Source organism: Pyrgilauda ruficollis, unplaced genomic scaffold (genome assembly GCF_017590135.1).
Source record: "Pyrgilauda ruficollis isolate IOZ18807 unplaced genomic scaffold, ASM1759013v1 scaffold136, whole genome shotgun sequence".
Classification (NCBI taxonomy): Eukaryota; Metazoa; Chordata; class Aves; order Passeriformes; family Passeridae; genus Pyrgilauda; species Pyrgilauda ruficollis.
Genome location: NW_024512099.1, coordinates 422,768 through 449,853, shown reverse-complemented (window position 1 = coordinate 449,853; position 27,086 = coordinate 422,768). Strand labels below are relative to the sequence as shown.

General features: G+C 41.7%; 1 protein-coding gene across 4 annotated transcripts in view; it reads right to left on the bottom strand.

Annotated features, from left to right (window-relative positions):
• TBCD (tubulin folding cofactor D) overlaps positions 1-27,086 on the bottom strand; it is a 114,506-nt gene that overhangs the window by 44,980 nt on the left and 42,440 nt on the right. For all 4 annotated transcript variants that reach the window (XM_041459439.1, XM_041459441.1, XM_041459438.1 and 1 more), the window contains exons 15-19: positions 22,698-22,854; positions 12,667-12,724; positions 8,325-8,354; positions 4,759-4,844; positions 470-550 (exon numbers count right to left, since the gene is read on the bottom strand). In XM_041459439.1, the coding sequence (XP_041315373.1) occupies positions 470-550; positions 4,759-4,844; positions 8,325-8,354; positions 12,667-12,724; positions 22,698-22,854 (412 nt within the window). The remainder of the gene's footprint in view (positions 1-469; positions 551-4,758; positions 4,845-8,324; positions 8,355-12,666; positions 12,725-22,697; positions 22,855-27,086) is intronic.

Here is a 27,086-nt window from a genome sequence, read left to right as displayed (position 1 = left end):
GTTCTGAGCACTGGCAGGGACAGTGCAGTAAACTGTGATTATTTCTCATGATGCAAACTGTGATCAGCACTGATAGAATCTCACTTGTGTGATATGTACACATTTCAATCTCCATGAACACTGAATGTGAGTAAGCACCATCTCTATGCATGAAATCTGCTTTAATTAGGATAATTGTATGGTGACAGTGTTTACCCCTCACATACACCATACACCATATAAATGGGTTTTATTAATCTATTAACAGATTGAGGTCATGGCCAAAAGACAAAATTCATAAAGCTGCTTAAGTGACATTTTGCTTGGGAGGTACAGATGGTATCACCTACTACTTGCCCAGCTCCCTTCAGTCAAATGCTGCTGCAAAGTCAAGTGTGAGTAAAATTTATAGAAGTAATCTACAAAAGTAGGAAAATTTATGCAGAACAGCCAATTCCTGAATATTAATAATTAGATTTTACGAACTTACCCATCCCAGTGGTTAATCTTCATGTTAACTAAATGATCAATCATTGGCTGTGTGTACTCAGGAAAGCCAGCAATATACACACTGAAAAGAAAAAAAAACAACAGATATAGATTACAAATATAGTCCAGAGACAGACAGTACAGAACCAATATCTGTGTGCATTTTAGCACAGCCTATTCCAAAGGTTTAAATCCTCTGGTTTTCAGCCAACCAAAAAATTACTTAAATGTGCCTTCTCCTAAATGGGATGCAGCTGAATGACAGGACGGGAAATACTCTGAATTATTGAAAAAACTTAAAACCACTTCTGTAAAACTTTCAGATTGTTTCTAAAACCTGCTCTACATACAACAAGCTTGACATTGAATCCCAATGTTACATTCCAGAAAATCCAGATGTGTATATTAACTTGAATAATTATTTCAGATTGGCGAAACACATCACTGATATCAGCTACAAGACAGAGCAGAAATAAGTTGCAGAAATGTGTTACATCTTGAGAAATACAATGGTCCAAAATGGAAAAGGGGCTTTCCATTTGTCCTCCCTAAAAATCAGACATATGCAGGAAGTGAATTGTGACAAAAGCTGTGGAAGCTGCAGAGCTCAGGTGTGAGATGGCAGGAACAGCAGCACTGATTAGGGAGCCTGCAGTGCCTGACTCACAGCCACACTTCCAATCTGCAGAAGCATCAGCTATGGAAAGCCAAGGTCAACACAAGTGAAGTGAAACGTTTTTTCAGTACATCTAATGAGTCTTAAATCACCTTGGGAGGCCCAACAACCAGCAGGACTTTGTGTCAGAAGGGCACAAAGGGACTCATGGACTACCTTGATTTCACCTGTTCAGATCTTTGGAGTGATTAACTTTGCAGCTATAATGGTGTTCCACTGATATACCTGTGTGCAGTCAGAAGCAAACAAAGAGAAAAACCAGAAACTGCCACATGTTCCACCATGATATCTATGGAATTCATCAGAGAGAGAATCCTTAAATCCACAGCCAGACCTCAGTTACTTGAACCAACACTGCACACAGAAGCACCCTCTACTGAGCCCTAGAGAAGGATTTGACACTTGGTTCAAACTGTTGTTGATGCCAGCAGAGATATATAAATATAACAAAATATAAACATATAAAATATAACATAAATAAACATATAATTCATATCTTCAGGTCCTTTCCCTCCTCTGTAGGAACACACAATGCAGACACATTTCCCCTGCCATGTCTGAGCTCCCATCTCTTCTTTGTACTTGCTTTTTTGAGTCCCAGTTTTAGCATCCACCACTCTTGTCAACCATTTCAATTGAACTTCCTTGCCCAGCTAAAATCAACCTCTTGGGTCACAGGTGTAGCTAAATCCCACTTTTAGTTTTAGTTTATAACTATCTTTAACTACAGTCCTCACCTTCTGTGCCCTACTGAGAATGTAATGCAAGAATCCTTGCACTTCTGTATTTCCTGGTTGGATTTCTGTACCCCACTCAGGTTAAGCAGCTTTTTCCTTAACTCTGCTTGTACCAAGCTCAGAACTCCTGGAATCACATCATCTCTTTACTGCCAGCTCATATAAAATAGGTTTCCTTGACTTTCCATCCTCAGAAATGTATTATGATATTTGAGCTGAATCCTCCAAATACCATCAGCAAAAAGGGCACCAGTGTGAAAAACCTCATTAAAATATTTAGGTTTGAAAGGCTCTAAACAATTATTTATACACACACACAAAAATATTTGTAAATATACATGATATTGCCCCTTTACTGGAACACCATCATCACTTATGAACCAAATTCAGCTGCAGAAATTGACACTTTAATGAGCTTTTATTGCTCAACATTATCATGGTACGTGTTCTCTGAGTAGCCAAATATATACCTGGGTGCCTTTTCCCTTAATGTTACTCAGGGAAAAATAAGGAAATAGCCAAGTAACTTAAGTATTGACCTGAATAATGTCAGCCTGCTTGAAGAGCAGTGATGTTTTTTGGAAGCAATAGAGTGAACGAGATGGCAAATATTTTACAAAAAACTAGTTTGATTAATGGCACTGAAGATGGCTTCAGAGAATCAAGCTTCTAAGTGCATAAGGCTATTTATAAAAAGATTTACAAATTTATTCCTCTTGCTGAACAGTTTAAAGAAAGAAATCAACAGTAAAAATATTTTCACTTAGGTAAGTGGCACTTGTACAAAAACTGTGGAAATCACAGTAAAAGAAGTAAAAAAAAAAACCAACTTAAATTACCAATTCAGTTCTTGAAAAGTCAAAAGAACATAATCAGCCTACAAGCCAGAATTATAGAAGAGAGGAAATAAGACCAGCTTTGTCACTTTTGAATGTTTTCAATTCTGTATTAGTACAAAAGCCCAGAGTTTCACAAGTCCCATGGATGCCACCCCCAGGGATCTCGAGCAGCAGGGAAACACCAGGCTGCTGCATTTCCCCATCTCCCGCAGGAGCAGCTCTGGGGAAGGCTGTGGGAGGAGGGTGGGGACCCCAGAAGGGCTGACAGTGGGTAAAAGGTGAGGGTATGAGCAGACTGAAATGATTCTGCACTGAAAGGACAATGCAGAGGTGGACAGATCGATAAAAAACCAGTCAAGGTGAAGACAGAGCGTTCCAGTATGAATTAAAAATCTTCCCGTGGATGTGGAAGAGGTTTTACAGTGACTCATGTGAGCCAGAGAGGTTTGATCAGAGGATCCATGTTTACCCCTGAAAGAATTTTCTAACAAGGTCATTGACATAAACACCAAGAAAGACAGAAGGATAAATAAGAGAAACCTGGAACTGTCTGTTCCAATGAGCACTTTGTCCTTCCTGACCAATGAATACTGCAACTGCCTGTTCCAATGAGCACTTTGTCTTTCCTGACCAATGAATACATTTACGAGTTTTGTAAGAGTGTATAAAAAGCATGCATGCTAGAATAAAAACAGTTTGAAGCCTCCTGAAAATGGAGTGTGGCTTTGGACTGTCTCCATCTCAAGGACAACAAGTGGAAGTCACAAAGCTGGCAGTGGAGCAGGACCCAGGATGTGCCTGTGAGCAGTTTTTGGTGGCCCCAAGGACACCCTCTGCTCCAGCCTCTGTGAGCTGCTGGCTCCTGGGCAGCCCCACGGGGCAGTGTCCTGCCCTGCCTCCACCAGGGCTGACTCACCCTGGGTGTGCTGGGCTGCTCTCCCCACCCTGGCTCTGGACACACACTCTGTCTGAGATGACACAACCAGCCCCTGCTCTTCGTCATTTCCTCCTGAGGAAATGCAATATTCTGCTCCTTCTGGCCATCCAGTTTGGCTCCCAACTGCCCTGATGTCAGCACCTCTGTGTCCAGAGCTGACTCTGTATTCCAGGTTTATGACCAGCCCAGTTTGGGCTCTTCCACCTGTTCTTTGCAGACTGTACTGCAGAGATCAGTTGGGTTTTTCAAACATTACTGCACACTGTGGCCAGCTTTCCACTGAGCTAACACAAGCACTGCAGCTCAAGGTCTATGCACAGACCACAAATTCAGCTGTTGTGGTTGTGAGGGTTCCAGGATGAGGGAAGAGATGAATCTGACTCCATATTCTTAGAAGGTTGATTTATGATATTATGATGTTATATTAAAATAAATGCTATATTAAAACTATACTAAACTATAGAGAAAAAGATACATCAGAAGGTTAGAAAAGAATGAATAATACAAAGTTGTGACTCCTCAGAGAGTCTGGCACAGCTGGACCATGATTGGTTATTAAGTAAAAACAATTCACATGGAACCAATCAAACATGCACCTGCCACATTTTAAAGCAGCAAAACAGGAGAAGCAAATCAGATAATACTGCTTTTCTTTTCCTCTGAGGCTTCTCAGCTTCCCAGGAGAAAAAATCCTGGTGAAGGGATTTTCCAGAAAATATCATAGTAATATTCAACAACTTGGGCAAACTGTTTATTTACAATGGGTATAACCTGATTTTTTCCCCATATCAGAGTCTGTCTGCCATGATAACAGCCTCTCCTTTGACTACAACTCTCCAAATTTCATCTTGTCCAGCCTTGAGCAGCTCAGACAGTTTTGTGACACCTCCTGGCTGCTTCCTCCTCGTTGCCAAGGAAATCATGGCCCTGTTTTCACTCTGCCTCACACTGATAATCAGTCATCAAAAAAATAAAACCACAATTCTGATTTACTTAAAACCATCAGTATTAAACAATCAGTAAGGTGAGGCAATCAGACAAGAATTTCATTAGGTACAAGAGGTCCCTCATATTTCGGAAAATTAAAAATTGGAAACTTACCTTATAGTCAAGTAACAGTTAGCTCTGTTACCAACAGCAAAATAATCAGCTGCAGTCAGAATGTCAATGCCATGGGGGAAGGTGCCCTACAAACAAAATATTGTTTTAAAATGTATAATACATTCCAAATAGGCAACATGATTGAAAACAAACCTCCTGCTACTCTCCCAAGCACTGAAAAAATACAATTTAATTTATAGTAAAATCACTTGCACTAGAGACATAAAGGATATTGAATATATAAACAGCAAAATACCTCACTCTGCTTGTGAGTCAATGATAAACAGCCCAAGCAAATGGCAGCAGGCAGTAACCTATGCAACAGCTCCCTTCACACCTCCCAGTCATACCAAAATATGTATTTGGCTAATGCATGACTATGTATATACCCAAAGATGATTCCTCTAGAAGGATTGAGATAAACATAAACATGTTTCCAGTTTATGTGAAGGCACAAGGTGAGTTTAATGAAATATAAAATTAGAGATTTAAGCACCAAGAGGTGCATCACGTGTAGAGTGCATGGGAGTTTCTACTTACTTCTATTTTATGACTCATTAATAAACTAAAAAATGGGGTTGGATTGTTTTTAAAATGAACACTGGTTCTCAGCAAAGCCTGAAACACTGAGTCCTACTGAGGGATCCCACTTCTGCCACCACTTCTCAAACCAGTCTGGTTCTAGAAGATAAATTATCTTTCAAAGTATGAGATTTCCACTTAGAAATCTCCATTTCTGTATGCAAGCAATCCAGTTCAGGTACTCAGAATTTTATTGGCTCTGGCTGGTTTAACAGAGCATCAGCAGAGGCAGCAGAGCACCCATGAGCCACGATGAAAAACAAATGGAAAAGAGCCAGCTGACACTGGCTCCACTCAGCTCCAAAAGGGACACTCAGAGGGTATTAAAACAATGAGGCTCCCTGGAAGTACAGGTTTGGGATGTGATGAAGCTTTGTTTACAGCTCACTCATCCCTTCCACATTAGGATCCAGCCATGCAAAGCTAGTGGGAAGTATCTCTCCATCAGAGAGAAGCACTGAAGCAGTTCACCCTGGAAGCAGTGGGAGCTGCCAGCTGCTGCCAAGGTCTCGCTCTGGGAAGCAGAATTCCAGTGCTCCCAAAAAAACAAAGCCTGAAATCTGACTGGACCAAGGAGAGACAGAGTTTTTATGGCTTATCCAAGCCTGCAAGTCTTGGTAACTCAAAGGTAAAATGAATGATCTGTCCAAAAGCCTCATGAAACCTTGATTAGGGGCAGAAAGGTACATGAGAAACACCTCAGGATGATGTAAGGCCAAAGAGCAGGACACACAATGGAAGACAGAAAGATTCACACTCCATAAGGAAAATGTCAGCCAACAATTTGAGTTCTAGCTGCCAGCTGGACCTTGCTGTTTGTTCCCCAGCTGTGAGTGTGCCAGTTGGATGCCATCTCACACAGGGCATGGTGCCACCAAGCCTGTTGGTGAGACAGCATCATTCCTGACTGCAGGAACACAGAGGTCACAGCCAGTCAGGCTTTGCAGGAACAGCCAACAGCTTCTGTTCTCCCAGAACACTTCAAACTCTCCAACATAGAAGCTGGTGTTATTAGAAGTATCTGCATTTCTCATGATTTATGCTCAAAAAAATTCTTCAGATTTTTCAAAGCTCCCACACTTACACTGACACACAGTGTGAGTGGCATTCTTACAATGCCACCTCCTGTGGCCATCAGCAAGCTGTGGATTTGGGATATGTGGAACTACAAAGCTGAAGGAGGCAGAAACCAGGGAACAACTGAGGCCAACCTTTTTCTCCACCTATTTAGTATCAGCCTTATGACCTCAGGTAAAGAATATGTTTCAGCTGCTTCCAATTCAGAGAGAAGGTGTCTCTTTCAACACACTGTGAGCTCCAGAGGGTGGATCTGCTCATTAAATAACCATTTTCCTAGGCACCAAGGAATGGTTCAGCAAGTAAAACTTCTGACCTTCTGCAGGAACCAGCAGGAGCCTGACAGTTCCTCCATGCCACGAAAACTCAATGTTTCACTGCTGATGTGCCAGCACAGAGGCTGAAATCATCATCATGTGATGACACATTTGAGTTGTGGGTCAAAGCAGAGTCTGTAAGGAACCCTTCTGGCTGTAAACTAACATGGACTGTACTCCTCTGATTCAGAAATTAAAAAAAAAAAAACATGGAATTTTTGCTAGATGGAAGCACTTCTAAACCTGCAGCAGCCCGGAGCCCTTTCTCCCCTGGAGCTTAAAAAAAAAAAAAAAAAAAAAAAAAAAAAAAAAAAAAAAAAACCAAAAAACATGGAATTTTTGCTAGGTGGAAGCACTTCTAAACCTGCAGCAGCCAGGAGCCCTCTCTCCCCTGGAGCCAAGTCAGGCTAAGGTGTTATTTACTTTGTTCAGACCTCACACTGCAATCAGGCTGGGCTGCTGTGTGATGCCCAACCTCTCCAGGGCAGGAACTGCAGACCCAGAAGAGCCATCCTGGCTTCTGTTTATCACAGACCCAGCTGGGTCAGGTCACAAAAATCCCTCCTCTCTTCTTCCCAGTCTTCCTGCACCCTTCCTCTGCTATTAACTTACTTCTGTCTAGAAATACATGAACAGATGGTTTAACAGCCAGAGCTCTAAAGGAATAAAATTCTGGCTCAGAACACAGAGATTTTCAGGAATGCTGTCAGGTGACAGCATTTTAACAAAGATCCCTGAAAGAGCAGTTTATTGATACCAAAATTGCTTTAACCATGCTCACATGCCCTGCTCTGTTCACAGGAATGCACGGTCTGAACCATCCCTCCCCACTTCCTCTCTCTCTTAGTTCTCTTAGTTATATCCAACTTTATTAATTCCTGGTGAGAAATCAGTAAATCCAAGGCTTTACCCTCCTCCAAGCCTGAAAATCAAAGCTGTCTGGAGGATTTTAACTACTTAAATGTTGCTAAGTTACACAGGAACATACCAGAATACTTTTTACCAAAGGACTTAGGTACCTCCAAAAGTACCAGATTTCTCAAAATATCTAGATGGTACAAGACACAAGCCTAAAAATTGAGTGAGGATTCTGGAGCCTTGTTTACTGTGGAACCACCAACTACAGCAGTGATTGCACAGCCCACTTCAGCTGGTCTGATTCTATTGAAAACAAGAAGATCAATCAAACCAAATCAAACCATACAAAAAAAAACCCAAAGAAAACCCAAAAAAGCACCACATAAAACCCCAAAAAACAAACAAAAAAAAAGCCCTGCACTTTTCCTGCTTTAGAAGCACTGTAGTTTCCAGGGTGTACAATAACCAGCTCAAATGCTGGTTTTGCTTTTCTGAAGGACTGAAAATTACCAGTAAGCTCATTTTCTTCCCAAACTGGAAGACTAAAATAAAACTCACACCTCATAAAAACATTCCACAAGAACTTGCTGCTCATAATGAAAACAATTATTTTGTGACATGCTTTCCCTCAATTTTTCCAAAGCCATAGTGTCTAATTTTGATTCTAGGTACTCCATGCTTACAGTAACCTCCAAGGCACAAATGAATGAAGATGTAGGGAAGTCACCATACCTGTCTCCCAACATTCTCCTGGAAGGCAGCCTGAGGAACAGAGAACAAACACACCAAAACGAGTCAGGTTTGCTTTTTGATAAACACCAGATGATGAATTCAAAACACACAACAATATAAATGACCCATGGCTTTTCTGTTTTAAATAAAGTAAACTTTGTCGGTAGAACAAGCCTGCAGGGCTTTTCTGTTTCTGCATCTCCACGTTCTCTGTTCCTGGAGCCCTACGTTGCCTGGCAGCAGTTTGAGAATCCAGGTTTATTAAACTTGTCACACCCACACAAGTGCTTGGGAGCAGTGACACCAGGCCTGGCCCTGGGATGGAAAGTCAGTACCTGTACAAAACAGCAACCGAGGCAACTCACTCTTGTCTGACTTCAGCATCATTTACTAAGAGTGGGCAAAGCTTAATTCTTTAATGTCAATGAAAACTTTGGGAAAAAACATTAAGAGTGCAATATTTATCTACAGGGTATGTGTCTGAAAGCATGCTGAAACACTGGGCTTGTTAAATTTGAAGACAAAATTCATGTCTGTTTCTTGTATTTTGCACTAAATAAACTCAAAATCTTGCAAAAACACAATGAAAACAACAAGAAAATTTATCTGTCTACTTGTATGGCATACGGAAGAAAATCTGCTTAATTCCCTACTTGAATTTTCTCTCTCACAAAAAAAGCCAATTATTTTTATCCCTTTAAAGACCATAAAATCCTAAGCACAAGTAAAAGCTTCTGTCAACTTTAACTCTTAAGAGAGGGGAGATCATTGTGACCTGGACACTTCTCCCTGGAACTGCCACTCTCTCTGCACACACAGCTTTCCAGGGATGGACAACACTCATCAGCTGATATTTAATGGGCAGGGGAGAAGCACCAATGTTTACTGAAACACCACAAGAATTTGGACAGCCAGAGCTTCTGTACTTCCTCCACAACTCCAGCAGCCCTGTGGTAATCCACCTGTGACAACAACAGGTTCAGCTGGCTCCCCAGGAGGATCCCACTCTGCAGGTGGAGCAAGGGCTGACGCCAGCCGGGATGGAGCCGGAGCCTCCCGAGGTGCTGCTGCCTCTTCAGGCTCCTGCCTGCAGCCCCTGCACGCCTGCCCAGGCAGCTCCTGCTGCTGCAGGCAGCTCAGGGCATGGAGCACAGCCTGGCAGCCCACCTGCTGCCAGCAGTGCCCCTGGCAGCACATCCAGCCGGGATGGGGCAGGAGCTGCAGCGGTGCCCTGCGGCTGCAGCGGTGCCCCGCGGCTGCAGCGGTGCCCCGCGGCTGCTCCTTGCTGCTGCTGCAGCCCAGCTGCTGCCACAGGCTCTTCCCCTCCTCTCCTCACTCCAGGACAGGGTGCCTGTCACTCTGCACCATTCATTTCTTTCTTCTTCCAGCTTTAGGTCCTGGTTTATGCTGCCCTCAATGCATCACTGCGGGCACAGGCTGTGTTTTATGCCATGCACCCTCTGGAGATCAAGCAGATCCCATCAAGCTGTAGCCAGTTATTTGTGCAGCTCTGAGCTTCCCCTTGGTGGAAAGAAGGCAGTTAGGTGATCATCTTTTAGCCCATTCCACAAAAAAAAGGTATGTTTGAGATGCAAATACCTTTGATAACTCTGGTGTATCCAGGTCAGTGACAGACTGGGCAGTGCTGGGTTAACAGCTGGACCTGATGATCTTAAAGCTCTTTTCCCACTTGGATGATTCTATATTTTATGCTACTGAAACCCTTTTTTACTCAGCACAGGCATATTTCAGTGAGTATGACATTCTCTATCATATCCAAGGGATTTCACAGCTCAACCACTGCATTACAGTGTCATTTAAAAATGTGCTGCTCAGACAAGTGCCTAAATGATATAAAATCTGTAAAGCCCTGAAATTCCAAAAAAAACGCCATATTCCTAAGAGATGCCAGATCCTTCAAGTGTTTTGTGAGAGTAATTTTTCAGTTTTTATACAATCCCCTTCTGGAGGTGGAAAAACTGAATACAAAGATACTAATTTAAAGAATCCATGAGACCAGAACCAAGGTGACCAACCTGAACACTCTTCTTTCCCACAAAAACTGAAGAAAAAAATATTACAACATTCTTTAAAAACACTTAGTTTAAAACCAGGTATTTTAAACACTATCAGTCAAACAAGAGGAAAAAAAAGCCTCTCTTTGAGATGTCAGAGCTGAATAGAGTCCAATTCAACATCACTTATTCATCTGATTATTCCTTATACTGATTATTCATGAAAGAGTTGCACAAGCCAGCCCAGAATGCTTGTGGAGCTTCAAAAGCAGAGTCTTGTTCTATTCTCTCTAACCTCAGGGTTCAAAATGTCTCTATTCACCATTTTATTTTATTGGTGCTCTGCATTATAATATATTGCATATTGTAAGGAATGGAAAATCTAGTAAAACCTGTTGTTTATTTAAATATGTGTTTAACTGTAATAATGATTGGAAATATTTAGCACTCCCAGGTATTTTTCTTCCAAATTGTAATAATGGCTGATAAACACAAACTATTTCTTTGCCTTTCTAAAATAAGAGAAAAGGCTTTAATAATTTCATAAATGTCCATCCAACAACTATTCCAAACTTTGACCAGCTCTGATTTAGAAAGAATAGTGAAAAAAACCATGAGATTGGAGGTAGCTGACTTGCAGACAGCTCAGGAGCCTGGGCCACACAGACGAGGAAAGTGAGGAGAAATGTGCTGGGTTTTGTAATTAGAAATGCAGATACTCAGGCTGCACTAAGCTCTCAGCTTGGGGCTGGTTTAGCACACAGCTCATGGCCAGTTTAAGGTAGAAACACACTGATGATTAAATCAAGCCACCAAAGGCAAGCAGCACACTTGTAGTGGCAATTGTGCTATGAAGATTTCTCCTTGGTGTCTATATAAACCTTGATTCTGAGGACAACTCCTGGGCATCACACAAATAATTCCCTTTAAACCACCTATGCTCCCTCATGTTTCGTGCAGCTCTCAGGAAAAGAATTCCTCTGAGGAAGTGATTTGAATAAAGGGACTTAAATTAGCCAAGAATGGCAAATTGCAGTTTCTAAAATGCGGGAGCTGAAGTCTGGGGGAAGTAGCACTGCTGGTATCTGTTAGCTGTACAGCAAGGGAAGGGCTCTAGCACTGCTCAGCAATCTGCAGCACCTTGGCTTGCTCTGCTCTGAGCCCTTCAGAGCCAGGAGCTGAGCTGGGCTTGCTCAGGCACTGACTCACTTCCCCAGCAGTTACACGGCAGCTTCACTCAGCAGCTTCAACAGCAGCACAGGTGTGGCTGCAAAAAGTGAGGATGCTAGCCAGGTATCCCTGAGAAACCCTCCTGATGTCCTACACACATCACTTTGCAAAATTTCAGTCAAAAAGTCAGACAGACCTGGTAATGTGCATATTGCAAAGATTGTATTTTTTCTTTTTTCTTTTTTTTTTACACATTCACAGTGACATTTATTGTCAGGAACAGAGACATGGTTCTTTGGCAGACACTCTTTGGTTCTGGTTTGAGTTCATACAGTTAGAGGGTGGAGTTTTTTTACATTTGCATAAGATAATTTGGTTTTTCTGTTAAAAGATACAATTCACACTTTTTTTTTAAAGAAAGCAAGTTCAATGTCTACAACACACAGATTTAAATACTCAGAGATAAGATGTCCATTCTTCTCAAATTCTGTAAGTACAGAAATTTGTAATTTTCCATCATTTCTCTTAAGAACACTCCTCTCAACTCTCAACAGCATAAATATTTTCTACAGAAGGTTTCCACAGAATATACTTTGGTGTCAGTTCTATTCACTGCATAACAGTATCTGACCAATGGACTTGTCACTCTTTTAAAAATTCCCAGTCCTATGGAAAAAGTTTTATATAACAACTAAAAATCTGTTTGAAGGAGAGAGATTATTCTAGAAATTTTCAGTTTACCATGATTAAATAGTAACAGCTGATGCACAATCAGGAAATTGTAACCTTACAAAACCCCCCAGCTTGGAAATGTGTAAAAAAGCCACTATCTATGTATTATGTAGGACCCTTTTGGCTCTGATCTTGTGACTAAAAAATGCTAAATAATCCTTTCTTAGATACTTTATCTGGATCATCATGACAACAATACAGCACACTGTTAACTGTAGCCATAAATCCAGATGTGCATCTGTGGGTTATATAATTTAACATCTAAATTCACAAGATACTTCTAAGGATTTAAAAAAAACACTATTTTTTTTGCTCCCAACGTAATATTTTGCTTCTCTACTGTAATTTTATATAATGAACTCTACAAATTATTAAATGAAAACAACAAAACACCAGAGAGATGGAAGCTGGATGTGGTAACTTACAGAAGCAGCTCTTCTGCAATTAACATCACGATCAAATACTGCAGCAATAACCAATGCACTGAGGAAACAAAACACTGAGCATTAGTACCAAACTTATGAAAAGAAATGTGCAATGCCATCATTTCAACATTCAGCCTTCTAAGCAAAACAGGCAGCACGTCCTTTAAGGAGATTATTATTTAGAAATACAGGGCTGAACTAAAATCTGAGTTGAAGTAACCTTGTGCTTTCTTGTTCCTCTAGTTTGCTGTGGACTTCCCCCAGCACAGCTGCCACCCCACTGTATCAAAGGAATTTCTGGAATACACAAACAGGTTTTAAACAGAACAGGGGTTTAAAACTTGGGCATAATCATGTCAAATGTGAGACTCGGTGATATTTTAAATGAAAACTTGGAAATACAGTTTCTCAATAGCCAAATGTACAGCAAGTCTTGTGTAGGGAGCAAACACAGCACCAAGTGAAGCAATGGAAAGCTGCACGAGAACAGTCACATCCTGCAAGGCACAAAAACCAAACAACATGCAAATCCTGATAAAAAATAACCTGCAAGATGAACTGCAAAGCAGTTTTTTAGGGTGACCCTTTAGAGACAGATGGATTATTATACTAAACAATTTCTTCATGCATGAAGTTGGTGACCCTGCACAGGGTAATTCTTGTGCCTCAAAAGAGCTGCTGCTCAAAGATGTGCTACACAACACAGGAGAAAGAATATATCCCAGGACACGCAGTCTGCAGCTTTAGAAATCCACCTCCAGCATTCAATTAACTGCAGCAACAAATAAACATCACTTCAGGAGAATCATTTAAGCAGAAAATTATTCCTTTCAAACCCTGAAACTCTTCATTACATGATTTATTGACTCCAGGCAAAACCGGAAATAAATACTGGCTGAAAAGTAAATTCAAGATAGCTTTGCTTCAGCATAAGGATATTAATTACACTGATAATATCAGACTTCCCTGGGTAGTGGCTATCAGTTCCCTACAGTGATGAATACTGTGTTGTTCCACTTCTCTGAAATGCACAGTCAGCTTGGCCTCTGTAATTTCAGTTCATCTCCATTAGGGAAAACAGGAGCCAGAAAGGCAGAATGAAATGAAAACAAACCCCAATAAAGTGTTCTAAAGACAGTAAATGCTTTCTTACTGCTACCTGCAGGAGCAATATCCCCACAAAGACAAGAGGAGAGGGGAGGTCACCCAAACAACAGAGCCTGCAAGAGCCAATGTTCAGGAAGCATTCCATCAGGAAGCAGCACATGGCTCAGTGCTGAAAAACTGCTGGCTCAGGTGCACACTCTTCATACTGATGCCTCAGGTTTAGCTTTTATGTTTTTCAGATTTTATACTGCTTTAGTGTGTGGGTCTGGGCTTCACACCAGGGGATGGTGAGCTCTCTGCACAGAGCAGGGAGACAAAACAATTCCTGCTCCAGCTGGGCACCAAGGACAAATGATCCAAATCTCAGCCCAAGAGCACAAACCCCGTGGGCTGGAGAGAGAAAAACAAGCAGGATGGGAGTGCAGGGGCTGAGCTGGAATTGGACACTGAACTGCAATGTGCACATGGAGCAGAGCTGATAAAAGTGAGAGACTCCCTGACAAGTCATCCATTTTATATCCATTTTAAATCCATGTTAAGTATAACCTAGCTACTCTTATACTACCCAAAATATATCCATTGAAACCTTCTAATAAATCCCTACTTTATTCTTTAACTCTGTCTAGCCTCTGTTCTAGGCCAGCCTTCACAAGGCATCAATACCATGCTTGCTAATTCTCTGGCACACACAGACACTTAAAAATTATTTTAAAAGGACACTTAAGAATTATATAGTTTTAATGATATGACTAGCTCCCATAAATGTTTTAATTAGAGAACTTTCAAGACTAAAGGAATTGGAGGAAAATGATCCCTGAAACCAAAGAGAAGCAAATTTCTGCATGACGTTTCTGGTTATACAGACTAGAACAGTAATTTGTCAGTTTTGCAGTATTTCAATATTGGTCTTTTCTGAAGAGGGGGGGAAAAAACCCAACCACAAAAAAGATTACACCAAGAAGCTCAGAATCCTGAGTGCTGCCCTCACTGCATCAAACAAGAGCTCATTTTATAATCACATTGTGGTTTTCCATTTTTTCTTACTCTTGTTACCTTAAGACAAAGCTGTGTAAGTGAAGCCAGCAGAGCAGCACATTGTCTGTGCTGCCACCTGAGTCACTCAGTGCTGCAAACCCTGGGTGAGCAAAATAGAAACCCCAGGAATTCTAGCAGAGCCCCGTTATAGTCCTAAATCATCCCGCTCTCAGTGTTCCATGTTAATCCTTTTAGTGAAGCACTCCAACTCATCAAACTCCACAAATGCTCTTTTCAGGCTAATTCCCACTTGGCAGTGCAGGCACATCCTCCCCAAAGCCAGGCTTAGTGCAGAGGGTGGAACACCTCTAAGGTGTCTTCACCTGTCTGCTCTGTCGTGGGAGTTTATGTGATACTGCACCAGGATTTCCTAACAGAAAGAAACTGTTGATGTCAAACCAAGTGGGATATTTTTTTAAGCTACTCAAAGGATCATGTCTTAACTTGCCTCAAGTGCACCACACCTGCCTGTTGCCAGGAGGAGGAGAGGATGGCTTTGCACCCTCCAGTCCTATGGAAACACCTTCCTGGCTCCTCTGCACCCTCCAGTCCCTATAGAACACCTTCCTGGCTCCATTACACCCCCCAGTCCCTATAGAACACCTTTCCTGGCTCCATTACACCCTCCAGTCCCTATAGAACACCTTTCCTGGCTCCTCTGCACCCTCCAGTCCCTATAGAACACCTTTCCTGGCTCCTCTGCACCCTCCAGTCCCATGGAACACCTTTCCTGGCTCCATTACACCCTCCAGTCCCATGGAACACCTTTCCTGGCTCCTTGAGGGACATGGAGCCTGCATGCCCGATAGCAATTAAGTGCACAATAAACACAGATTTAAAAAGTAAGTTGCAATTTTATCAGTCGCTAATAATTCTTCCTTTCCTCATTATCCATCCTCCCAAGCACTCACCTAACTGGCTTCAGGGGACAAGCACCAGCTGCCCTCAGCTCACAAGCACAAGGTGTACCAGGCAATAAACCTGAATGCCTTTTACCACCTGCAGCAGGCACTTCAGGCTCCACTAGCCACAAGCAGCAAGAAGCTGATCCTACTGCTATCCCTTGGGAATCTGCTGCCATCAATCCCACTGTGCCACCCTCAAGCTGTGGGAGGAGAAAAATAAACTCAAACCTCTTGCCTATTTGGTATAAAACCAAAATTTCCTTCCTGAGCCTTAAAAAGGGTGAAGTGGTAACAGGACAGCAAAGTCTCCTCCCTGCTGTACATTAGGAAAGGGAAAGGCACAAGAACCACCACAAGCAAAGTGGGTCTGAACAATCCAAGCAAGAAAAGGAGGTGAAATTTGGGTCTGTTGAGCACTGCTGCTGCAAACAGCCCCTTCTGCACCTCTCCAGTCATGCCAGCCCACCTGGGAGGGCTGCACGGAGAGCTGGGTGATGAAAACACATCTGGACTCAGGGTTTTTGTAATTTTTGAGACCAGAGCAGTTCTCCTGTTGCCTTTACCCCATGGAGCTGTGTTACACCACTGCAGGAGCCACACAGGGCAAGGAGCAAGCACAAGGGCCTGCTCCAGCCACACTGCAGATGACTCAGATTTAATTCCTCCTGATAATCTGGGAGAAGGAGAAATGCTGTGACCATTCCATTTCCACACTGCTACTTTTGCAGTCCCTCTAACCCAGCTCACACAGAGCTCTCACACATCCCGTTCACCACCCACCCTCCTGGGCTGGTCAGTGAGTTATTCCAATCCAAAAATTTGAAGTAAAACGGTCAAAGTGTAAGAAATACATGTGGAAAAGAGCAACAAGAAAAATGCTTAGAACAGGAGTTACAAATCCTGTCAAAAGAAGAAGAAAAAGGAAAGGAGAGGGTCTGTGATACAGAGGTGCCTTTACCCAAGTGCCTTCAGCACCCAGCTCTCCTCTGCAGGAACAGAACAGCAGAAAGCCATTCCCCATATTTCATCACAGTACAAGACATAGCTCAAAGCAATGCTTCAGATTTCCCCAGTTCTGCAGGACAATCCTGCCCTGGAGCAAGCTCCATCATCCATCCTGAGCCACACCTGCCTGTTCCCCCCTCCCAAAGCCAGGCAGCAGCCTGGGGAAGCCTGCCCTGGTGCCCTGCACCCACAGCGTGCTCTGCTGCATGGAGACAGATCCCAGATCCCAACAGATCCCAGCTCCTGACCCCCCTACACCAGCCCAACTCTCTAAAATATCTGGTCTTTTTGCAAGGTCATATTTTGAAACTTGTTGAAACTTGTTTCTGGTTCAACCTCTCTCTCAACAACATCGTCTCTATTCCATGGCCCTCTTAAATCACTACACTTTATCTCAGAGTTTGCACACAGATGTACAAGGCTGTGTGAGCTTTCTGCCAGGTTTTGAGAATTCTTTACAAATCCATTTCTCACAAGTTCTCAACAGATCCCAGATCCCAACAGATCCCAGCTCCTAACCACCCCACACCAGCCACAACAGGCAAAGGAACCTGCACCCTGCACAGCTCCACACAGTTCAGATAGCCAGCAACCATTTAATCACTCTAATTGTATTACAGAATGCAAGTATGTTTTCCTTTTTTTTTTTTTTGTTTTTTTTTTTTTTTTTTTTTTTTTTTTTTTTTGTTTTGTTTAGGTTTTAAACAAAACAGTTCAGTTCCTTACTGTGCACCTGCCACTTCACCGACAGCAACTTCCACACCCAAGGGGGCAGGAATCAAATTACCCACATTTCCAAGTCATTAAATTCTGTTTCACTTTCCTCATAGGTAAGCTTAAAAAGAGAGGCTGCATGTAGAGACTGGGAGAGAAACAAAGCTCAGTCTAGTAGTGCTTTTATAATGATATGCTTGAACAGCAACTTCAGTGTGTGCATCTCAAAAAAGAGCAACACGGTCCTGCAAAAGAAGTGAAGTTTCATCTATATTGCCAAGAATTTTCTTTTTGTGGTCCTGTAGTTTGAATAGATGAGGCAAGGTTTTAGAAACCAGTTTAACTAGACTTTAACAGACCATTAAGCAGATGAGCAAGAGTATATTGTTGAAATATGGATTGGGAAAAAAAACTGACATGGAAAAATACAAGCAAGTGCTATTAGAAACACTCACAGGGATGTATTTCCAATAAGTGTTCACTTTTTTTCTTTGTTTTTTCTTAAAAGAGTGGCAAGGTCAGGAAGGGGAAGGGTTGATCCATAGCAAGTTTACAACTTCAATATTCTGCCACTTTCATCAGTAAAGAGAACACTCATAAAAAAACAGGGAAGAATCAGCTGACAATGAATATGGAGAGAAGGATTTATCTTAAAACACTGTCTGAAATTTTACCAAAAAACCAATCTGACTTCATGCAGTTTAAAGTGATTTTTCACTGGTCCAAAGTGAAATATATATGTTCCTTGACTGCTGAAAAAACGTCTTTCAATTACAAAATGATGCAAGAAAAGGGGAAAAAAAATCCCCTGCAAATCCCGCTCTGCTTTACTCTGTTAGTGCTGTTAAGGACACGTAGGGCAGGACCCACTTCAGGTATTCTGGTACCCAAGTGGGTCCCATGTGCTTCCAGCAGCTGAAAATGAGTGCAGGATAGACCTCTGTGCAATTCCCAGCACTAAGCAGAGCCAGCAGCTCAGGACTGCAATCACTCATCACACTTTTGGAAGGTGTTTACTATTTTTCTCTAACAGTGTGTATTCTCATCCAGGCAGACGTTTTTGCTGTGTAATTCAGCTCACAATGGATATTATGCATTTTGTTTCAAGATGCTGAGTGCTGCATTTTTGCAGGGTAGCAACAATTTGCTTGTGGCTAGAAGTATGACTCTTCTTTAAGTAAAACAGTGACACACCTAAGGCTAGATTTAAAAAAAAGCCGTATGTAATTATCAGCTTGCTGACACAATAGGTGAAACTGTGTGTCATACTTTATTTGAATTTTTTTTTTCACCATTTCTCTTTGGAGTGGCAATTCTACCTTCGAGAGTTGATTTAGAAAAGGAATGGCCACTATAACTAAAAAGATTTTTAAGTGAAGCCTTGTATAGCATTAATACTTGGTAAAATACTTTACAGCTGTGTTGGAAAACTAAGATATTAGAAACCACAACACCTTGCAGCTGTTCATTAGCAATTTTCAGCTTCCACCCCATGTTTGTCTCCATCTTATCAATTTATTCCCAACAACTGAAGTTGTCACAGGTGGCACAGACAGAGCCCTCATTGGTTTTACTACCACTGGCAGAGGGATCTCAAATATTGCCATTTGACACTTTCCTGAAAAGAAAAGAACTTGTTTCCAGAAGAGGCTGGAAGTTGAAGGACACCAGCTTCTTCAGAAACACAATCTCCTGGTATAAATATCTGTTCCAGAGGTCCCACCAACAAAGCTTTGTGGCCATAAAACTAAATACCAAAACCCTGAAAAATCAGAAGTATAAATCTGCACCAAGCCTATGGAGACCAACACTGCAGCATGGCAGGGGGAAAGGAGTAAATGAAATATGAAATATGAAATATCTTGTTCAAAGCATCATGAGCAGAAGAAAAGTTCTGATAAACAGAACAGATCAGAATTCTGATAAAGGGAAGGCCTGAGCACTAACAATTAGGCTTTCTACAAGCAAAAAGCTTGCCCCACCTTAAAGGAAACCTTTAAAGGTTTCCAACTCAGAGGATGGAAGCAGAGCTTTTGTTTTCACCAAGCTGCTGACCAATCTAGAAAAATTACCAGAAGTCTGGAACCAGACTTCAGGACAAGTGTGGCCATACCAAGACTAAAGACTTGCAGGCAGTGGGAACACAAATGTAACTCTGCAGAGCTGTTAGCACCCTGCCAGAGCCATTTGTTACCACTCTGGTCACAGGTGACAGTGCCTTCACTGCTACCATTAGTGCTGGTTAGATTAAAAACAAGAATACAAGATTGTATTTACAATATCAATCAAAATACAATATTTACAATAGTACAATATCACAATTTCACTGTGCAAATGCATCTTCAGGTACCCTCACTTAAGAACTTCATACTACAGATAATTTAGCATGAGCTCAGCTAGAAGTGAATTAAACATCACCCTTCAAAATAAAATATCTCATTAATTACTAACTGGCAAATGTCACTATTGATAGCATGCCAAGGAAAAGGAGGGCTATCCTGGAGTTTCACCTTTTCTTTCTAAAAGATATCCTAAGATATCCTAAAACAGGGGATGGCATCACATCCCAGCACAGCCTAGAGTCACCAGGCTCCTCTCCTTTACAATCTGTGCCCGTGTAGGTGAAACATCATCAAAACACCATGAAACACTTCATGAGAGAAACAAGGCTAAAATGTCTCAGCATTTCTTGTCTGCTCTCTATGGAAAATATGGCAGAAAATGGTGCTTGGCCTTAAGAAGATGGACATTAGGTTCTTAGACAGGAAGGTTTTATCAAGGTTTCAAAAAACACCAGGAGCCAAGTCCCACAGGACAGAGTGGTGAGCTTGCACTGAAGGACCAGCACTGAGAAATGAAACTACAGGGGTGAAAAACAGCAGAGACCAGCCAGGACACTGCAGCCAGGAATAAAAATGGATTCATTTACAGATTGTCTCAAAGAACTTTAAAAATTGTTTTTAAAGAAGAAAGAAATAGTCATATATTCTTTGGGAACCTGCTGAGCTCAGCAGGTAGCCCTGTGTGGGCAAAGTAGGCTTTTGGATGAGATTGAAATAGTTCAGCAGTCTAGAAGCAAGGAAGTCCCTAAAACTTAAAGCAGACATCCAGGACCACAGAGAGTCCAAACTTCTGTTTTTTAAGAAGAAAATACTAAATGACCACTGATCAAAACCCTTCTGATGGAGACAAAGCTGCTGTCAATGGCTGCACTAAAAGTGTGCCAAGAAACTGTGAGAAGCCACCTGTGTGTTTGCAGTGCAAGTCACCCGTTAAGGAACCTCCAAATGTCAGCCAGAGTGTGGCCAAAGAAAGACCAAACAATAAAGAGAGAATCCCACAGGCAACGAGGAGGGAGAACATGAGACAGAAGAAAAAAGGTAAAACCAGTTTGTATCTGTAAAAATAGCAACAGTATAAAGGGAAAGGTTGCAGCAACTTCTAGTCCACCATTGCAGTAGCACAGATTTGGAAATCTCTTAAAGATTTTACTTTTGAAAGTCTTTTGAAACAGAAACTATGGATTGAAAAAGAATTACACCAGGCACTTCCATTCATTTCAAGTGAAATCCTGCACTCTGCTCTGCTCTATAAAACCACAAGGCATCAATCGAGGAAAAATTCTCTCATGTATTTGTTAACTTTAACTCAAACATCTTCTTAGTAATAATAAAACCCCTACTATTCAAAACTGCTGTGTTAAGAATTCAGTATTGCCACATAAGGTTCTTGCCCCTTTCAGAAACTGGAAGTGGTTTTATTTTCTATTCAAAATAATCTTTGAATTGGAACACTTCAAAAGGAAAATTATAATTTGTGTAGAAGTAGAGCTGAGGTGTACTTTATCCTTTTAGACTTAACCTGCTCCATTTGCAAGCTGTCAGCAGGTCAATAAAAAAAATGCTTTATTCTTTGCACAACACCCATGTGGACAAAGTCTCATGAATCTTGGATTGTTAGAAAGAAGACACACCTGAAACAGAAACCTCTTCCTTAAGTTTTCTGCTTTAGGAAAAGCCCTTTAGGACTCCATAAAGCAACTCCTCTATTTTAGAATGGTTTGTTATTTCTGCCTCTACTGAACTAAGGTTCCAAACCTTCTCTCTCTTAAACTTCTCAAGATCCCTGAGTGATGTCACTGAGCTGACCCACAAAACGTGGATCAAGCAGGCAAAGATGACACCCTGCCAAAGCCTTCCTCCACTGACTTCTCTTATCCACCTTACAGTGAGTTTCTTTGGATTTTCCTTTGAAAATCAGGTGAACAGAGGGAATTGAAGTCACCACATAACAAGGAAATAGATATGTTTACATCACCACCATCCCACCCATACCCAATTCTTTACTTTTAAGCCATTCAACAGATGTGTTAGCAGGCACCTTAAGTTTTAATAGACTTCAAAAATGGCCTGTATCAGTTTCCTAGCTGAGTTCAAGAAAGAGGGGGAAATGTGGGAAATGGATTTGTAGAGGATTCTCAAAGCCTGACAGAAGGCTCACACAGTGTGCATCTGTGTGCAAACCTAGAGACAAGAAATGCTGACTTAGAAATGCCATGGACTGGGACAGACATTGTTGAGAGAGAAATGGAGCTAGAAACAAGTTTCAAAGGATGGCCTTGCAAAAAAGACTAGATATTGATATATATATTATATATATGATATAGAAATATATATATAGATATATATGGAGAAATGGAACTATGAAAGAGTCACTGTAGTAGGAAGAGTAATTGTAGATAATTGGCTTTAAGGCATTTGCAGCATGGTGTGGCAAAAGCTGATAGGCCAAGAAATGCTTATAATGTATTGTAATTAAGAAATATGATATAGATATATATGGAGAACTAGAACTATGAAAGATGCATTGTATTAGGACCCATGAAGAGTAATTTTAGATGACTGGCTTTAAGGTATTTATAGTATGGTATGGTAAAAGCTGATAGGTTAAGAAACACTTATAGTGTATTGTAATTAGGAAATAGGATAGAGATGTATACATTGATACATATGGAGAAAGAGAACCATGAAAGATGCATTGTATTAAGACCCACGAAGAGCAATTTTAGGTGACTGGCTTTAAGGTACGGAGTGGTAAAAGTTGATAGGTTAAGGAACACTGGTAGTGTATTGTAATTAGGAAATAGCTGGCTTCTGATTGTGATGGATTGTAACACCTGTACTGTCTCACCCTTCACACGAGACTGAACACGGAATAGAAGCTTTCAAACACCTGTGAGTTCCCCCACCTGCCCACGGAGCTCACCTGGAGATGTGGCTGATGAAGGGGACGAGCTCGGCGGGCTCGTAGGCGCGCGCGAAGGCCCAGCACACGTAGCACGCCGCGTCCCGCACGTTGGAGCCCACGCTGCACGCGCCCCGCTTCTCGTCGTACGTCAGCGCCCTCAGCATCACGGGGACCACTGGCACAGCACAAACAGCCACACAAAGCAAGTCAGCACCTCCAAGAACATCTGCTTCCACCCGTGCCGCGGGCTGCAGTTATGACACTTTATGAAAAATCCTAACAAAGGACTTTTCATAAAGTATCTCAGCTCTTCCCCTCCTGAAGAGTTGAGAACTTCAGGAAAGGAATGTAAACAATAACTATCTGCTGCTGTGGAATGCAACAGGTACATCTTCCGTTAATCCATGTGAATTGTTTTCAATTAATGACCAATCACAACCACCGGTACCGAAGCTGTGAGCACTCACAAGATTTTGTTATTTCATTCTGTTCCTGTTCTTTGTAACCTTCTGACCATCTTTTCTCTCTGTTCTTTTAGTACAGTTTTACTGTAGTATTTTTATATAATATATATCCTAAGATAATAAATCAATCTTCAGAAATAAAATCAAACCTGGTGTCTCCACACATAAGGTGCTCACCTCAACAGTGGGCAGGGACACCTGTCTCTTTCCCAGGTGGCTCCAGACTGGCCTTGGACATTCCAGGGATCCAGAGGAAAGAAAGAATTTCCCCCTGATATCTGACCTAAACCTACTCTCTTTTAGTTTAAATCCATCCCACCATGTCCAGTCACTACATGCAGGAGTCAATAAGGTTTTCCTACAGATAAAAGAGCTTCCAAAACCTGTAAGGATAATTCTTTTACATCGTTCTAGAAACACATTGCTACAGTTCAAGAAATACCAGGGCAGGGCTCCCCAGAGGGCCTTTACTTGGTATCTGCACATCCAGACAGAAAATCTGGATACATCTCTCTCTAGATGGCACAACTTTATTAAATGACTAATGTCTGCAGAAACAACAGCCTCTTAAAAAAAAAACAAAAAACAATTTCTCTATCGGTTTTCTTGTATCAAATTTATCAAATGCATCATTTTCCTTAGAAAATACTTGTCACAAGGTGATCCCATTAACAAGAAATGGGATCACTGAGCTGTATTTCATCAGCAATCTGTGCCTGGATATCCTTGAGTGGATATAATCACAAAATAATTAAAACTTCCATGTGCTGTTCATCACTGTGTACTGCTGCTTTAAACAAAAAGATAGATACCATGACTGGAGAAGTGAAGTGTTAAAAGGCTGTTTAAATTCATTTCAAGCTGCTAAAGAAAATCAAGCAGCAGATATAGAGATGGGTGAGATTTGAGTAAAAGGAGCATAAACACTACAAGGGAGAAAGTGAAATTGCAATTCTGGAACAACAATACAGCAGAGATGGATGGATTGTTGGACATTTCCCAGTTCAAGAAGCTGCAATGAAAGTATTTAAAAATGCTGCCTAGCTTGTTTTGAAAATTGCTGCATCAACTGATGAGAAAAATGGAATTTGCTGGTTCTACAGGAACACTCAAGCAGGCGCCGAAGGCAGTTTTACAAAGCTGCAGCACGTTGCCCTCAGTGCAAGTGACCACTGCAGCTCCTTCCAACAGCTGTGGGCACACTCCCACCTCTGTGCAAGAAGGAAAAGGGGGAAGGACGCCCCTCCAGCAGCTCCCCACATTTGGATTGTCTCTGTGAAACAAAAAAATGTATTTTTGCAGTTTAATGTCCCAAATGGGCACAGCACCAAATGGTTTGTGAGGAACAGGGACAGATGCTCCAGGGTGTGCTGGCCAGGGCAGCTTGAGCTGTCACCTCTCTGGTGGCCTTCTCCTCCACCTGGGACTCACGGCAGTGCCCTGTGAGACTGCAGAGCCTGGAGACAGAGAGGAAGCAAACAGCGGGCACTGGGAGGTGGCACTGCCAGGAAACAAGGTGGAGTGTGCAGCACTGCTAGTTAGAAACACAAATACCACGAAGGAAACTGATCTGGGGGCATCTGGTAACCTTTTGTGCCATCACTGGTTAATATTTACTAGGAAATGCTGAATAAAAACTGCTCCTGACACAAGTGAGTGTGAGTGTGTGTGTGTGTGTGTTCAAAAAAGCAGGTCCAGCATTACATTTCTTGCTGATTTTTAACAGTTATAAAAGCCCAAAAGAAACACTACCCAAAATTCCAGGTTTCACTTCATTTCTTGCTCTAGAGTTCCTCAAACACCAAGTCAAATCTTAACTTAAAATCACTTTACCCAAAAAAATCACAGATTTAAAAATCAAAAAACTTTAGGAAAAAAAAAAATCTTCCAGAAGAAAATTCGTTTGGTGGTGTGGAGACAAAATTATTTGATTTTCGAAATTCTGAACATGCCTTTTTCATTGAAAACTACAAGGCTGGAACATGCAGCAAGGAGAAGATCTGAACTATTCCTTAACTTTACAGATTTCACTTTAAAAGTTTACCTTTAATTTTACAAGTCCCCATTTCTTTCACAGATCTACAGGTTTTTTTTAAGAAGTGTGCCACCAAAAGCAGAGCACAAACAGTGCTGATTACTAAAACAAAATCCACCTGTGCAGGTCTGTGAATGCTCAAGAAAACACAGCCATCTCTACCTGTAGCCTGAAGGTATCAATAAGCACCTGCTCACCCCACCCTGCCGTGCCCACGAGCGTCGCTGCAGTTGCAGCACAGCCCTGTGCTCAAGCCTTGGAAAATAAAGAACCAACTTCTGGCATTAAAAACAGGGTTGGGTTGGTTTTTTTCCTCGTTCTGGAGACAGGCTGCAGAGATATTCTGCTTTTTAAACATGGATTTTACACAGTGGGGTGCTCAGTGGAGGTGAGAGACAATGAAAGTCTGCTGAAGGAGCTTGTGGAAGACATTGGATATTGAAAGGTTTAATGTATTTAAATGAAAGATTCTTTACATTACTCCTTTAAAAACATACTTTACACCAACCTCAACTACAACATGTGCTGTCCAGAGCTCTTTGTCACTTTAACTCCACACAGTAAATTGATTCTTTTATTTAGTGCAATGTTTATCATATAAAATACACAAATACAGCAGTCAAACAAACAACAAAAACCTGTTCCTCAGCCCCAGGCCTTGTCTCCACAAGAAAATTGCAAAATGTCAAGTTCGACCTTATTTAATTTAAAACAGATTTTCATTGGATCTGGGTTTAAATAAGAATTGTCTACATTTAGTTTCAAACTAAAATATGCAACTTAAAACAGATTAAATCAATGTTACCTTAGACAAGCATTATGTTTTTATAGGGACTGTTACAGCAGAGAAGCTGTTTCCATCCATAAAAAATACATTGCAAATCCTTCTATTTTAGAATTATTTAAGAAAAAGCACTACAAAGTGGACATTTGCTATTCCTGCATTGTGCACAATGTCACAGCAGGAGCAGCCACAGACACTACAATTAATGAATGATGAAGCTTAAACTTAAGTTACATATTCAACACAAAGAATAGCAATTTTGTTCTTCAATTTTTTCTTTCATGAAAACCAACTTGGTGCAGAAGTTTCAGCTCTTTGTGAGCTTCATGCTTAAAAGCTGAGGTGTCAGGGCATGGATTGGACTTGATGATCTTTAAGGTCTCTTCCAACCTAGCCATTCTGTGAATTCTGTGAGAACAACTGGGGCAGATATCTGCAGAGAGTTGTTTCCTAAAAACACAATTCTGGCTCCCCCATGTACAGAAAATCAGGTTTGAGACCACTCACTCCCACATGGAGTAATCTTTCCACTTACCTCTGGAAAGTGGCAGTTCCTAATTGGAACTTCATTAGGGCTCTTGTACTGATAATTTACTGGATCAATTTACTGATGCAAACACCAGAAAGTTCAGGTTAGGCCCATTCCCAGAAATAAATACTTGTTCAAAAATTCTGTGAATCATCTCTGAATTGTTCTCATTTTCTACACAAGCTGTTGACTCCAAAATCTACTCTTGAAGAGCTCTTTCATGGAGAGGATAAAGCCTCCAGTGGGGATCAGAAAATGAGTGTGCTGTTTTGGCTGTGCAGAGTTCTCTGTGTTCCTGTGGGATGATGCTCTGCCATCCCATCCCCAAGGGCAAGTGCCTAAAAACCACCCACAGGTGACCTCTCCTCTGCCACTCCTGCCCCCAGGGCTGACCTCCTTAGGAGTTTGCCAGGGAAGGAGGAAGAGAACAGAGCTCCTGCAGGCCCAGGAGGGTGTGAGGAGGGAGCAGCTGGCTCTCTGGAGCTGCGGGGTGCCCCCAGAGCTGAGCCCACCCCGGGCTGGGCAGAGGCACCTGCACAAAGCCAGCTCTGCCCCGTGACTGAAGGGCTGCTCTGTCTGCTGCAACCTCCCTGCA